This window comes from Metopolophium dirhodum, unplaced genomic scaffold (genome assembly GCF_019925205.1).
Source record: "Metopolophium dirhodum isolate CAU unplaced genomic scaffold, ASM1992520v1 scaffold1, whole genome shotgun sequence".
Lineage (NCBI taxonomy): Eukaryota > Metazoa > Arthropoda > Insecta > Hemiptera > Aphididae > Metopolophium > Metopolophium dirhodum.
The window spans coordinates 476010-491550 of NW_026869896.1; the positions used below are offsets into that span (position 1 = coordinate 476010).

The 15541-nt window shown below is 29.4% G+C and overlaps 3 protein-coding genes across 3 annotated transcripts; 1 reads left to right on the forward strand and 2 right to left on the reverse strand.

Moving 5' to 3' along the window:
• Nucleotides 1-1558: 1558 nt before the first annotated feature.
• LOC132953246 (uncharacterized) lies at nucleotides 1559-3001 on the reverse strand. Its single transcript, XM_061025766.1, has 2 exons — nucleotides 2018-3001; nucleotides 1559-1810 (listed from the first exon to the last, which is right to left on the reverse strand). The coding sequence occupies exons 1-2, from the start codon at nucleotides 2999-3001 to the stop codon at nucleotides 1559-1561; spliced, it is 1236 nt and encodes a 411-aa protein (XP_060881749.1).
• A 4128-nt stretch (nucleotides 3002-7129) lies between these two features.
• LOC132953247 (uncharacterized) lies at nucleotides 7130-7921 on the reverse strand. The gene has a single exon (XM_061025767.1). The coding sequence runs from the start codon at nucleotides 7919-7921 to the stop codon at nucleotides 7130-7132; it is 792 nt and encodes a 263-aa protein (XP_060881750.1).
• Nucleotides 7922-13348: 5427 nt separating this feature from the next.
• On the forward strand, nucleotides 13349-14415 carry LOC132953278 (uncharacterized). Its single transcript, XM_061025798.1, has 4 exons — nucleotides 13349-13487; nucleotides 13728-13850; nucleotides 13910-14106; nucleotides 14209-14415. The coding sequence occupies exons 1-4, from the start codon at nucleotides 13452-13454 to the stop codon at nucleotides 14363-14365; spliced, it is 513 nt and encodes a 170-aa protein (XP_060881781.1). The 5' UTR covers nucleotides 13349-13451; the 3' UTR covers nucleotides 14366-14415.
• The last annotated feature ends 1126 nt before the right edge of the window (nucleotides 14416-15541 follow it).

A 15541-nucleotide genomic window follows, 5' to 3' on the forward strand; every position in this document is an offset into this window, starting at 1 on the left:
ATATTATATTTATTTAATATATAATACATTTATTCAATTATGTATTAAATAAAAATAATGAACCTAGCTATATACAGGGGCGGATCTTGGATATTTTGATAGGGGGGGGGGGGGGGCACATATAAATTGCATAATTTTATCATAATTAATAATACGCATGCTCTTATTTTAACTTCTTTTATCAGTTTAAATGAAATTAATGATTAGTTATAATAGTAGGTAGGTATTAGTATTATTCTTATTTACTGTATTTTTCATTTATATTATGATACTCGTAGTTACATAAAAAATATTGTGGATAGAAAATTGACAGGGAGGCACGTGCCCCTGTGCCCCTCCCCTGAATCCGCCATTGGCTGTATAGCAATATTATTATTCATAATATAATATTTTATATAGGTACGTCGTAATATACTCGCGCATAGTATATACATACTATATAGTTTGAAGTCTTGAAATCGGTACTTATCCTATAGTAAGTACCAAGTATAATTTAACCGTGGTTTAATTATCTAATTAGTTAATTGTATTTATTTTCATTCATATTATATAGTTAAATTACCCAACAAAAATTGAAAATTGAATGTTTGATTTCCAATCACTAGAAATGTGAACACAATATTGATTTAACAACGTTAGAGAATTATTGTATGTTCAATATTATAATATTATTGAATAGTCATCAAAAATGTAATATTTAAATTCTAATGAAAACAAATGTATATGCAATATTGTTTAAAGAACATTGGAGCTATATTACATATAAACAATGTATAAATATTGAATCCATAGTTATAATCCAACATTAAATAATCAATATGAAGACAATATTACGGGAATATATGCATTTTCAATTTGAAAATAAAATAATGATACAATGTTTATTTAATCTTAAATTGGCAATATTAATTTATCAATTAGCACTCAATATCCATTCGATAATGACATTGGAGAATTGCTGTCTGGGATGCTATATGCATACGAGTGGCAACCGTTGACGCGAAAGTTGTATTTACACACTCCCTTCTAATAATTATTTGCGACCAACACAGATCCAGGCCTATATCGAGATTAAAATTAAATGTTGCTCCTTGAATAATGAAATGGATAATATTATTATAGTGATCAACAAAATAACTATTAGAAATGACAAATATATGTTTTTTTTCTTTTTCAATAAAAATAAATAAAAATGCTTTCTACTAAACACATGAACAAGTATTAACAATATAAAATGTAAATAGGTGCTCACAACTCATACAATTTAAGAATCTTAATTGTTGTATATCATTATACTAGGGTAATATTTTTTAATTACTTATAACCTATAACACACTTATATTTTTATAAATAAAAGAACATTAAAAATTAAAATGTTTTAATTTGTTTAATCACAATTATGAATGGTTAATAAATATTAATATTTAATAATTATCAATATATAAATATTACAATAATTGTATTCTTCGATTTTTTAAAGATGCCCAATTATTGACAACATTGCTCAAATTAAGTTTATCCACTACATCTTTCTCTATACTGAGGATCATCGATGAATTTAGTCTGGAGTCACTAATTGTAGACCTAAGTGGGTTTTTATAAGTTTAAGTTTACTAAAAGTTCTCTCATTTGTTGCTACACTGACTGGAGCGGTAAGAGCTAAATCACAAACTGTTTTTGCTAATGGCAAAATATGTTTTATCTCTTCACATTTCTCAAATATATTAGCAGTTGTCAAATCAGGCTTGATTTCAAGACTTCTCAAAATTTCCAATTCGGCTTGAACTGCCTCTGCATCTTTGCATTTTGCCTAAGAACTATTAGGTGGAAACAATAACAATGCATTTTTAACATTTTCAATAGAAATATCTTCCTTTTTGAAAGGGACTGAAAATAATTTATACAATGGCAAAATTACATCAATACATTTTTTTAAATTATCTTTAGATAAATTGATGAAAGTAGATAGAACACACTTGAATTCTTTTCTATAAAATGTGTGCATGTTGAATTCTACCTGAGTTTTTGAATTTTTGTCCAACCAAGTAGGTGGCTTTTTATGACGATGGTGTATTTTAAAATCGTTTTCTGGATTTATTCCTAAAGTTGTTGAAAAGGATATAGCACTATCAATTAAATTATTTATTGAATTAGTATCCAAATTAATTTCTTCTAAAATTTTAATAGTTGTACCTATTAAAGTAGCAGCATCAACTAAAGATAAATGTTTTGTTTCAAGAGTTTCTGTAAGAGCTTTTAATTTATACATAATGTTTTTCATAAATATTAGTGAAACTATAAAATTGAAGGAGTGTAGCTTTTTGTTAAGACCGTGAGCTTTTGTTCTTGTCATTCTATCATATGCATCTTGATGTGAACTAATATAATGCAAACTATCACAAATCGCTTCAAATGAACACCAAACAGCTTTTATAGACTCTGCCCTAGCTGTCCATCTAGTTTTGGACAGGTTTCTCAGCTGCAATACATTATCCAAGTCGCTCATTTCTTTACACAAAATACTGTATCGTTTATTACTAGCTGAAAAAAAAACGTACAAACTTTCTAAGTTGTCAATCATATTTGAAATGATCAAACTAGAATTACATCCGTGCTCTATAAAAGTGTTTATTCTGTGTGCTTGGCATGGAATGTAAATGACATTGTGTCCAACTATTTTTGAAACATTAGCTTGAGCTCCATTTATTGAGCCAGACATATTGCTGGCATAGTCATAGGATTGAAAAGCTAAATTATTTGTACATAGAGAGTTTTTTGTCAAAATATCGATAATTTCTGTCCCAGTTCCCAGACCCGTCTTGTCTTTTCCTTCTGCTACTTCTAATAGTCTTTCAACTGCTTCTCCATTGCGAGGATATCGTACACAAATTGCCAAACAATCTTTGTGGGAAATGTCAGGTGTAGTATAAGCCATAACAGAATAAAAAGGTGCCTCTTTTACATCATTTATAATTAACCTTTGCGCCTCATTACTCAACATTTCAATAAATTCACTCTGTGAACGTGGTCCGAGGTAAGTTACTTTGTAAGGTCTTAAAGATATGTCACTTAACCATCATTTCATTAATGGATTGTGTCTTGATAATAACTGAACAAATTGATTGAAATTTCCGTTTGATTCATCACCGTCCCCTCGAAAGGGCAATCCTTGTCTACATAGTGTACGAGCTATGTCAAATAACATTACAACAATCTCTTTATTAAATTATTTTTCTTGTTCTAATTTAATTAAATCATTTCGTCTAGACTTATTTAAAATAATATCAATATGATTTGAATTTTTCATAAAATTACAGTAATCACTTAAAGCGGCTTTATGTGATTGACAGTTGAAGTGTTGCTCCAATTTTCCAGGCTTCTTTATGCCTCTGCTTTTCATCTGGTGCCATGAGTTTACTCCAGAAGTGGTCCATGATGAATTTGCATGTGATCGACCCAATCCAATTGGAAATAATGAACAAACAAAACAGTGAACAGTGTCTTTAGACAAACTGTATTCTAACATTGGATATTCTTTATACCAACTTGGATTAAAAGAACGTTGTTTTGATTTGTCTATACTATTATTAGCTGTGTATCTTATAAGCTTAGGCTGATGTGGTCCTAAACTTATAAGATATTGCCTTTGAGCAGATGTTGTAATAGAAATTCTATTGCCTGGGTCATGCGCAACCAAATAATTTGATTCAGAATCTCTTGAATTGGGGTGTTTATAGAGTGATTCAGACACTAATTCAACATTTTTTAAAAATATTTTAGATTTGGTTTTTATATTTTCAACAATTTGTTGACTTTCCAAAAGAAATATAATTGGATTAGGAAGTACTTCAGCTTTTAATTTTGATATTAAAGTGTTGCAATGAGATAAGTTAGAAACAATATCTTCCAATTGACCTGCACACAGTAACCAAGATATTTCTTCTTTGTTTTGAACAGATACTGGGTCAATTGAAACTATTGATGGTACAGTTAAATCCTAAAATTGCAGAATAAATATTAAAAACAGTAAAAATAATACAAAATTATTATTTTAGTCACCTGATTTGTGGAATTTTCTGTATTCAATTTCGAATCAAAATCACTACTTTTTTCACTCAATGTTTGTTTATAATCTTCTGTTAATTCTGCAGTAACACTTTCAACAGTTTGCATTATCTAAAAAATATTCAATTTGTATAATGTTAAAATGCCAAAGAAGCCATTATACACACAACTTATACAGCATAAATTCTCATTATTTTTTAAATATTACCTACCTTATTAGAAAAATTATCTTAATACAACCTTAACAATTATAATATCAGTTATTTTAATTTATCCTTCCCTTAGTATTGAATAATACAAAATTATTATTTTAATTACCTGGTTTGTGGAATTTTCTGTATTCAATTTTGAATCAAAATCACTACTTTGTTCACTCAACGTTTGTTTATAATCTTCTGTTAATTCTGGAGTAACACTTTGCATGACCTAAAAAAGTAAAAAGTATATAATATTATATTTATAATATTTAAATAGTAACAATTGTCAATATATTTATGTACCTTAAATGGAGGATCATCAATATCCTCATCAAAATCAGTTTGATGATCATTACTAATTTGAGTTTCTATAGATAATTGCACCTGTTTTATTTGTAATAAATAAAAAATGACATGTTTTATTTAAGCAATACATATTTTGTTGATTGAGTATAATATATTTCTTAATGTATGGATATAGAAAATAAGTAATATTAAACATACTTATCAATATTATTAAGGACACTAATATATTTATAAATTACAAAAAAAAAAAAATAATATCTAAAAAAAATAGTAAGTTAATTATCTCTCCTTAAATGTATAGCTTATTATTGAATACATTATACAATACACTTATAATTGACAAGTATAATATGATGTGTATACATTTAATGCATAGTACAATATTTTTTTATTTACCTTTGATCTTTTAATAGCGGCTTCAAACGGATTTTTAGGAGCACCAACATGCTTTTTTCTAACTTTTTCTCCACCGTGTTGAGTAAGTTCGTGTTTACCTCTGTAATCTTTATCGAACGTCGAACCACATTCGAGGCATTCAATTTTAACTCGATTACGTTTACGTTTTTCTGTACTAGACATCTTAATGTTTACCTATAGTGAATTTATTTAATATCTAGTTCACGAAAAATTGATCGGCTCAAAAAATGAATAGGTACGCACGTTACTATTATTTTTAAAAATATAAAACAAATGGGACACCAGTACACCACACGTCTACACGACTACACAGTCGTCAATATTCACTCGTAAAATAAAATGAAAACAAATATAAATCAGATGTTGACTGTTGACTGTAATAATGGTAAATAGTTATGTCACGAATCACATATTGGATATATTTTATCTTTGGTTGGCTGTAATGATGATTTACCGATTAGCAACTATATTAACATTCACGGAAAACTTAATAATTCAAGTTTATTTTTAGATAATGTACGGTGAAAAATAAACCCAATAACAGATTAAAGATACCAGGATCGTAGCTGATTGTCAACAATCAACTATTGAACTATTAATATTTAATAATCAGTGTGGCGTGTGCCGACTGCAATCGTGTCAGTTTCGTATATTCTTTGAATTAACAATTTAATTATATAACTGTATTTTATATTATTACATTATACTGTTTAATAAATAACTAGTTATATAAATTTTATCCGTGTATACACACTATATTTATGAAATACGTAATATTTATTTTCCGTAGGTAAAATTAGGTACTTATAGGCTATAATGAAACAAGTCCGACTGCCGAGTGCCGACTGGTGTTTTCGTTGGGGGGGTGAGACACCCCCCCAAGACCCCCCTTAAGGACGGCCCTGGGTCACGGCGAGGGCGTGACGCGGGAAAGTGCGAGGTGCTCAGACGACTTAATTAAGGTACACGTACCAGTTGGAACGACCAACCACGTGGCGCATTAACGAAGCTTAATGGTTTAGCGAGGTGCTCAACGCTGTAGTAACGATTGACAACGAACGTGAGCACTATACTGGTGAGCAAAAACGGCTCGGGCGGGCACGGAATCACAGAACGGATATTGACGGCGACGGCGCACCGGTTCGCACATATACCGGACACACAGACGACAAAACGAACGACATATTTTGTCAAGACGGCTGAGGAACGGCGACTTTTCGACTTGCGACAGCGACTGCGACTAAAGGAAGGAACACATTATTGTCACGTCACGTGACGTCACGTGTTGTCACGTGAGCTCACATAATGATAAAAATATGCGGAGTATCGTTTATAAATATACTATAATGTGACAGAACCACACTGTTATCACGTCATGTTAGTCACATCACGTCACCAAAGTTTTCCGTGAAAGCACGTTTTTGTTTTCTGAACATCCGCATTTTTAGCTGTACGTCACGTCACGTTTCAATCCGAAATTCTAGTTTTTTCACCTTCGAGGTCAATTTTTTTTTAAAAAAATGGAAGAAAAATTAATAGAACTGGTGCGAGAACATACGGTTTTATATAATCACGGATCTCGTGATTACCGTGACCAAAATATACGGCAAACAGCGTGGGAGGAAGTTGGAAAGGAGCTGAATATTTCAGGTAGTAACAAATTTGTTAAATTGTTGTACTAATATTAATATTATAATATTTTTTTAACTTGCTGACTCGTAAAACCTTGTTTCGCCAGTTATGAATATTTGTGTTAACGTGCGTTAAAATATAAATAAATATTATTATTTATGATAGGTATGAATATGAAATATTTATTTGGTTTATTTAAAATTTGTAGGTACATAAAACTTTATAATATAATATAAAATTAAATAAAATATAATATAATATAAAATTCATGTGGTTTTATCGAGAAAATATTTAACGTTTTTCATTGTTTTATTATCTATGGAAGAATTTTGTTTACGTTCTAATAATAACAATGCGTTCATTTTACGGGAGTGCATAGTGAATATCACGCATAATAGAAACCTATAAATAAAGTTTTACGAAACACAATTGTGTTTATTTAACAATTACAATATATTAAATAATACATTTTTATATTTAATAAACAACGAATATTGTGATACGAAATAAAATTATGTGTTTCTTCCTTTACGAACTCTATCAAGTTGCCATGGGACACGACCAACTTCAGAAATGAAATACTCTTTGAATGTCTCTCTAACATTAAACGCCTCACGAGTACAATTTCTTCTCAAAAAATCTAAATTCGTGAGAGCTGAGTCGGTATTTTGTGTTGATGTGTCCTCTGGTTCAAAACCATTATCTGCGCACTGCAGCATATTATGCAAACAGCATGATGATAACACAATTTTGTCAACGAATTCCGGTTGTACCTCTAAGTTTTTTCTAAAACATCTCCATCGTGCAGCTAGTATACCGAAGGCATTCTCGACTACACGTCTTGCCCGAGACAATCTATAGTTGAAAATCTTATTAGGTTCATTATCTCTTAAATAATTTCGGCTGTATGGGCGAAGTAAATAAGTTGTTAGTGGGAATGCCTCATCACCAACAACTACATATGGTTGTGGATCGCTGTTATCAATTATAGGAATTGGTTTCGGTACATTAAACGTGTTACTGCTTAATCTCTTGCCAATTATTGATTTAGAAAAAATTCCGCCATCAGAATTCCGGCCATATGAACCCACATCAACCGCGATAAATTTGTAGTCAGTATCAACTAATGCTAATAATACAACTGAGTGGCTTCCTTTATAATTAAAAAACGTTGATCCAGAATTAATAGGACATTCAATGTTAATATGTTTGCCGTCTATTGCACCAATACAATTTGGGAAATGCCACATATCCTTATATTTTTGCGCTACCGTTTTCCAAGTTTCTTCAGTAGGTTCAGGCATTACAATTGGTCCTAATTTATTCCATATGGCATCACAAACTTCATAAACAATTGTTCGTACAGTACTAAAACCTAATCTGTAGTTGAAACCAATGTTTCGAAATGAATTCCCCGTCGCTAAAAATCTAAAATAAAAATTATAAAGATATAATTAGAGATGTATTAAAATACGGTATTTTATTTTTGTTTTGTATAATACCGTATTATACCGTGTAAAACCTTGCGTTACCTTAAATTATAGGAAATGTAACAAAGGTTATAACCCCAATTTAATATAAGACTTCTGATATACTATAACAGGGGTCTCCAAACTACGGCCCGCGGCATTCATAGGACGCATAGGTAAATATAGATAAAAAAAATATTTCAAAAATGTATTTATATTATATTATATTTATACCTATTTATTTTTATTTAAGTATATTGTAAAGTAAACAATAATGTATACAAAAATATAAAGTAAACATATTATTTATATATAGGTACCTATCATAAAATTAAAAATTATATGGGTTAATAAACTTTTGGCCCACGAAGAGCATTTGATTTTTTTTGTGGCCCTTGAATAAAAAAGTTTGGAGACCCCTATAACAATAGTAGTTGAAAAATATTAAGAATACATAGGTACAATTTTCTTTAATAAGCATTTAAAGTTCGAATTTGACAAATTTTATTAGATTTAAAAATTAAAAATTATTTTGTAGTTAACAATTGATAAAATTTTCAACTTTCATAGCTAAGGATTGAAAATTAAAAACAAGGTACCACGTAAGTAGGTTATTCTGTAACCAAAAAATCTCAAAAATATAAACACAGTTTTTTTTTTATAGTTATTTTATGTTCATATTTAGACGAAATTGTATATTAAATAACCAAGAAAAACGATTTCAGTTATTTTGTTGTAATTTTATAATAATATTAATTCAACTTACCTAATTCCTATAATTCCTATTTTAGGTGAAGAAATTGAATTTATTAAAGTTGATAACTAACAATTTTTAATTTAATTAAATATCATAAATTGTAAATGTATAATTGTTTTTAAAATTATTATTGTGGTGTTTAATACATTATTTATAGGGCCAGCAGCTATACATAGAACGCTGGGAAAAGCTAAGACGATGTTTTAGTAATGCCAGAAATAGGCAACGTGAAGAAAAAAAGAGTGGTATGGCTTTTAAAAAAAAAAGTTTATGGAAATATGAACAACAAATGGCATTTATTTTACCTTATTTAGAAAGCCGAAAGTAAGTAAAAACTACAAAACATTTATTTAAATATTTTTTTAAATAGGTATACATTTTTAATTTAATTTTTAATTTTTACACACAATTTCCTTTTAAGGACACAGAGTAATTTAGCGGCAGAACAAGAGGACGTTTCAGAGGAATCTGAAGTGGAAGAAAATACGCCTAGTCAGTCAGAAGAAGGAAAAGAAAGTGGGCATGACTTTCAAGACAATCAAGTAAAAGATGGCGACGTGGTCGATGATACTGAAACAACGTTTACGTCAACTAAACAGCGTTCAAACGATTTGAAACTTTCACGAAATAAAAATCAAAAACGGCTAACTGATACTCCGTCTCAACAAATGGTGCAGATTTTAAAGGAGAATGCTGAGATACGTAAACGTAAATACGAAGAAAAAAACAGTATTCGCCCTCTACAATCAAGATCAACAAGTATTTTGGAGAACCTTGATGACACGGATTTGTTTTTTTTGAGTATAGCCAAGATGACTAAGCAGATGCCAAAATATGAACAAGCACAAATAAAACTTGCTTTGAGTAATTCTGTGTTATCTACAGAATTAAGTCTCAATCAACACACATCTCAATACAATTCTCAAAATCAAATGGAAACGCAATCATTTTATTTTCAATCTCCGTCTTCGGCTGACAGCATTCATACGATTACGTCGCCATCAGAATATTCTAGTTTAGACAAAGAACATTCAACTAACGGTGAAAGACCAACATTACTAGAAATGACGTCTCTTTCTAATGTAAAAAATAATATTATAATCTTATATAATAATGTCATAAATATATTTATAAGTACCTTACTACTAATTTGATTATTATAATATGTTATTAATTATTTCTATTTAACTATTTTCTTACCTCAAACAAACAGCTAATCTTTCTTCAGAACTAACAGCTCTCCGAAATTGAGTGTTCTGTTTTTGTATATCACTTCGAATTAATTCATGTAAGTAGTCAAATTCTTCTTTGCTCATTCTGAAATACATATGAAAACGTTTCGCACATTGGCGTAATTCTGGAACTAAATGTTGAAATTCGCCTAATTTTTCACGGTTTTTGTTAACTGCATGGACCCATGTTCGACTAGATTTAACATCCTCTTGAAGAACGATTAGAGCAGCAACAGTTTCAATTTCTTCTTCCCAGTCCGACGAACTAGTAGAGCTTGCACATTCCATTTTTTAAGTATTAATTAGGTATGATTGAAACAAACGGTGTGATTGAAACAAACTTCTCGAAAGACGTTACAGTGGTGACGACTGACGTGACATTGTCATAAGTGTGACTGTAGTGTGTTTCTTATGATTTTTTCTAGAATGTGATTGCATATCCATTAAATCAGCTTGCCAGAGGTCATCAATAAACCGTGTTACTACACATCGTCTAGGAAATATTTTTCTGGCTGGTCGATGTAGTTCATTAGCTATACTATCTAAGGTTGCCATTATATTATAATATTTCTCTCACGTAGTTCTTCTAAAATAGATATAATTTCATTATTAACACCAGTATTACCAACACTTTGTGATGATGCTAAAAGATTTAATCTAGTCACTAACTCATTTGGGTCGTCATAATAAACTAACTGGGTTTGAGGTATTACATCTTTATATAAACCAGCACCTTTATTATTAGTCTGCGGTGTCGAAGTAAAACTAAACATCTTTTCAACAACGGGTTCTGAAATCATAGAACTGTTAGCTGTTGGTTGAAATTCAAACGGCTCATTTCCCATGGTTGTATTATTATGAATATTCCTACGTTTAGCACTCAACCTAGATATATGTTCGTTAAATGGTAATAAGTTAATTCGAGGAGTTTTAGGGGTATTAATTTTGGCTATTTCTTTGTTTAACTGGTGATCCTCATTTTTCATTCGTTCGTATAGAGGTTTTACAACATTAATCCATTTAAAGTATCTTGAGGTTTTGGGTTTCCCAACTGGTTTTAAATGAACATGTGTTGTTCTCAAAATATCATAATAAGATTCCATATCTTCTATAGTGTGATTTTTTGGTTCCTTCTCGCATAATAACGACCTAACCTAACCTAACCATAGTCCTTTAGTCCATTTATAGTATTTATTAACCAACTGTAAGTTACCATGACAAAAAGTTACTGTGTGATCTCCTATTTTGTACGAATCACTAGCTTTATCATAATACATACCATAGGATTTATCATAACGTTGTATTGTCTGTCGATTATTAAAAAAATTTACAAATGGTGAATTTAATAAACCGTCATCTTCGTCACTAATATACGAGGTTTCCGTATTTTTTTGATCAGCTGGGTGCGAGTTACATTGATTATTTTTTCCTATATGTGTACTCAATGGTTTAAATGCCTCACGGAAATAGTTTTCAGAATCTATAACGCCACGTTTCATTTCCATTATTTTTCGTTTAATATTTTTTTTTGATGTTATTAAATTTTCCAGCAAAACTTTTTCTTTATTCATTGTAAATAATAAATACAATATAACTGTATCGTATGACTACTGATATCACTATGGGGCTAATAACTACGTACTATGATATATATATATATATATTTATAAAGTATTTTATTAAAATAATATTAAGGTTTACAATAATTTTCTACAAAGTTCCCCATTAAATGGCTTATAAATTATAATATCAGAAATTAATGTTACGTATGTTAACATAATACAATTCAAATTTATTTTATTTTAATAAACGTATGAAAACCACATCTATATCTTCCTTCATTCATTTCTCGAGTTTTATCGATAACCAGAAACCCGTAATCACTGTGGTTCCAACATAAATGTGAAATTTCCCGGGGGAAAGTCGTGGATAACCGTTTTTAAATCTCCCTGTAATTGTAAAAACTGGGATAGAACCTACAAATACTACCTACTATTGTTAAAATGTTAAAAATACTTTAATGTGTTATTGGAAATAAGTCAGAAAAAAATTCGGGTAAAAAGAGTCAACTCAATAAAAAAATATTTTTTTATTTTTTTTTTTAAAAGATTTTTTATTTCATTATATTAATATTTAGAAATATAGCTTGACAAGAAGTTAAATTATTAAATACATTTGGGTCTTCTTCAAATGGAATAAATGATTTTTCTCAATAAATTTTCAAAATTTCAAATGCGTTTCCTCAACATTACCAATATGGACTTAACCCCCTTTACCCAAACACCACAGAATTGTGCCAATTTTAAATTTATTACAAAGCTGTTGAATTTATTAAGTTCTAAATGTTAATGATTAAAATAAATTGTAATAATAATTGTAAGTATTTATTAGTTATTATCATACTTTGATTGTAGATCAACACGTTGATCGACAAAAATAAAAAATAACAATGGATATTATTTATTTTACTTTTATGATTTTGTAATAACTATAGTCATATTATACCTACTGGCTAGTGGCCACTACCTTTATGATATAATACACATAATAATATTAGTAGTACTGAACTGCAGGATTGCAGGATAATATTACATTAACTTACTTTTATTAAACTACTAAGTATGTATATTAGACTTGTATCATGTAAAGGTAAGCTGAGTACTGGTTATCAAGTATATTTAAGTTATAATATTATGTTACATCTTATGTGAAGTGTATGCAGTGGCGCCGATCACCGAATTTATCTATGACATAAGTCTTGGTATATTTTTTAAATGGGAGAGGGGTCATTGTAGGGTACTGCAGGGGATCTCGCGGTGGATCCAGAATTTACGTTAAAACGTAAACATAAATGATTAAACATTGCATTTTATAGGTGATTTCTATTTATTATTGCATCTGATTGTAAAATTAAAAAAGGGGGTTGATGGAGAGGCCCCTTGATTGTACGATGTCATACTATATTTTGAACACTTTGGTGCCACTGAGTGTATGACTGAAATAATGTAAATATTGTGTATTTAGTTTGATAAGGCTGGGTGCAATGTAGAAAAAATATGCACCTATTCTGTATGAATATTTTTAAGCTGTTTTTATAAGTGTAACGTCACGGAATTTTTAGCCTTATTTATTATAATATTATTCCCCGAATACACCTATTGCTAACGTTGTTGACAAGTCAACGCACCTTTATTATTATAACCATTAGTAATAAAACGTAGATATCGCGCGCTGATTCTCTAATGACCACAGTGTTATGCAATAATTGTAAAAATCTGTGTATAAAAGACAGAGGGAATTCTCTAATATTCACCAGTCTTCAAGATTTCATCCCAGGACAAGAAGCTCAGTTCAACAGAAATACTACCAAAATAAAATGTCGTACCGTACAATTGCTTCAACTGATTCAGAGGTTAGTAACTACTTAGTAAATATCTTATAACCATAGCAAATTGGAGGCCGGTCGTAACACCACTCAACGCTATGGTTATAATTCTTAAAATAATATTAAATGACTGATTATAACATAGTATATTGGAAGTGTGTCGTAACATTACTCAACGCTTTGGGTATAATTCTTGGGACATAGAAAAAATATATAATGGAAAAAAAAAACAGTAAAAAATAATATACTATGTTTTATGTTTCACAGAATGAACATTTTAGCGAATCAATTGATATAAGACTGTCTTTTTCAAAAACAAAACCTGGATCAAAACGTTCTGCAGAAAAAACAAGTGTTAAAAAACCTATGAAAAAGAAGCAGAATAAAATGGTAATAAAAATAATATTTTTTCCTAATGATAGCATAAATAATTTATTTTTTTTTTATAGAATGCATCATACAGAGATAATATCAGCGAACGCTTGAGATCAGAAGATTTTGATGTTGAAGTATTTAATTCGCTAACATTCAGACAAGGAGATGGCGTTGTGACAATAAAGACGCCTTTTGAAGAAAAAGGAAAGGATCTTTGGGTGCTAAGTCATTATAAGGTTACTAACATCGAGAATGTACCAGTAAAGGACAGGTAAATACATTGGTTTAAATTTAAAAACTATTGCTGAATCTGTTTTTTTTACTGATTTTATTTACTTCTTTTGTTTTTAAATAAAATAATTTGTTGTAATAGATGGAAGTTCAGTGAAGCTACTGTTAGATTGTACACGACCGACGAATCAAAAGATCAAACACTTCATACTGGTCTTAATGAGACAATGCAAATTATATTTGATAAATTACTAACCGATCCAAAGCGTCAAACTATTAAAAGCAAGACGGTTGTTTGATTATTATACGGAAAAATGAGTTTCATTTAATAAAACAAAATATTATTATACATGTATGTTTTTATTTGTTCAATACTCAAAGGTCTTGGAAAACATAAACCTATAAACTATATAGTATGTCTGAGAAAAAAATTTCTAATTGAAACATTGCTATCAATTCTGTACTATCAAAATTTAATCTACTTATTTACTGAAAACATAAAATTTGAAACTAAAACGCATTAAAACTATTCTTTATGATTAAAGGTAACATGTAATTTAAGAAAAAAAAGCAAGTTTATTATTGAATAAAAAAGTTTTTATTTTTTAAATAAATAATTATTAAACATATTTATATATTTTATATTATTAGATCTTGTAAAATCATATCGGACAATGTGTTAAAATGAAATTGTAATATTTCATATAAAAATGATGTGTCATCGTTCTGTAAATGATTATAATAATTAAAATCATAGTTTTGAATATATTGGTTGGTAAATTCGTTCCTTTGGCAAGTGGATGGCAGACCACGGACATCATTTTTAATTAGGTCATATGCAGTGTTGAAAGTAATTTGATAATTTGCTAAACGTTTTTGCTTGTCTACCACATACAAATCAATCAAATTCTGTAATTGACGAAGCCGGTACAAATCTACGTGTGTCAAGGTAATATATTCCTCATTTAGATGTAGGGTAATTGAACTCTGTTTAACATTAATTGAATATGAAAAGGAATCGGTAATCTTTACACGCCTCACCCTGGTATTTAGATTATTAATAATTGAATTGTAATTAGATTCAGACATCAGTGTGAACCATTCTTCTAAACTTAATGTAATAATTTTCTTTGAAAGTTTACATTCTAATAATAAAATAATTGAAATCTGCTTATTAATTAGTAATCCAACTGTAATACTTTTCTTGTTAAAAGCTCGGATGTCGAATGTAGACTTACAGACAATTATTGGTGGACTCATAATGAAGTTTTTTTTTACTAAAAAAGTACACAATAAAAAGTAGGATATAACTGTTAGGACTTATACATTGGACTGTTAGTTTTTTCCTTTGCAGTCATATTATATACTAAAAACTCGGATAAAAAAAAAAAATGCAAAAAATGTGAACGTACAGTTAGCCAATTAGTGCATACTAGAGAGGGAATTTACATATACTTACTAACCTGATACCTGAA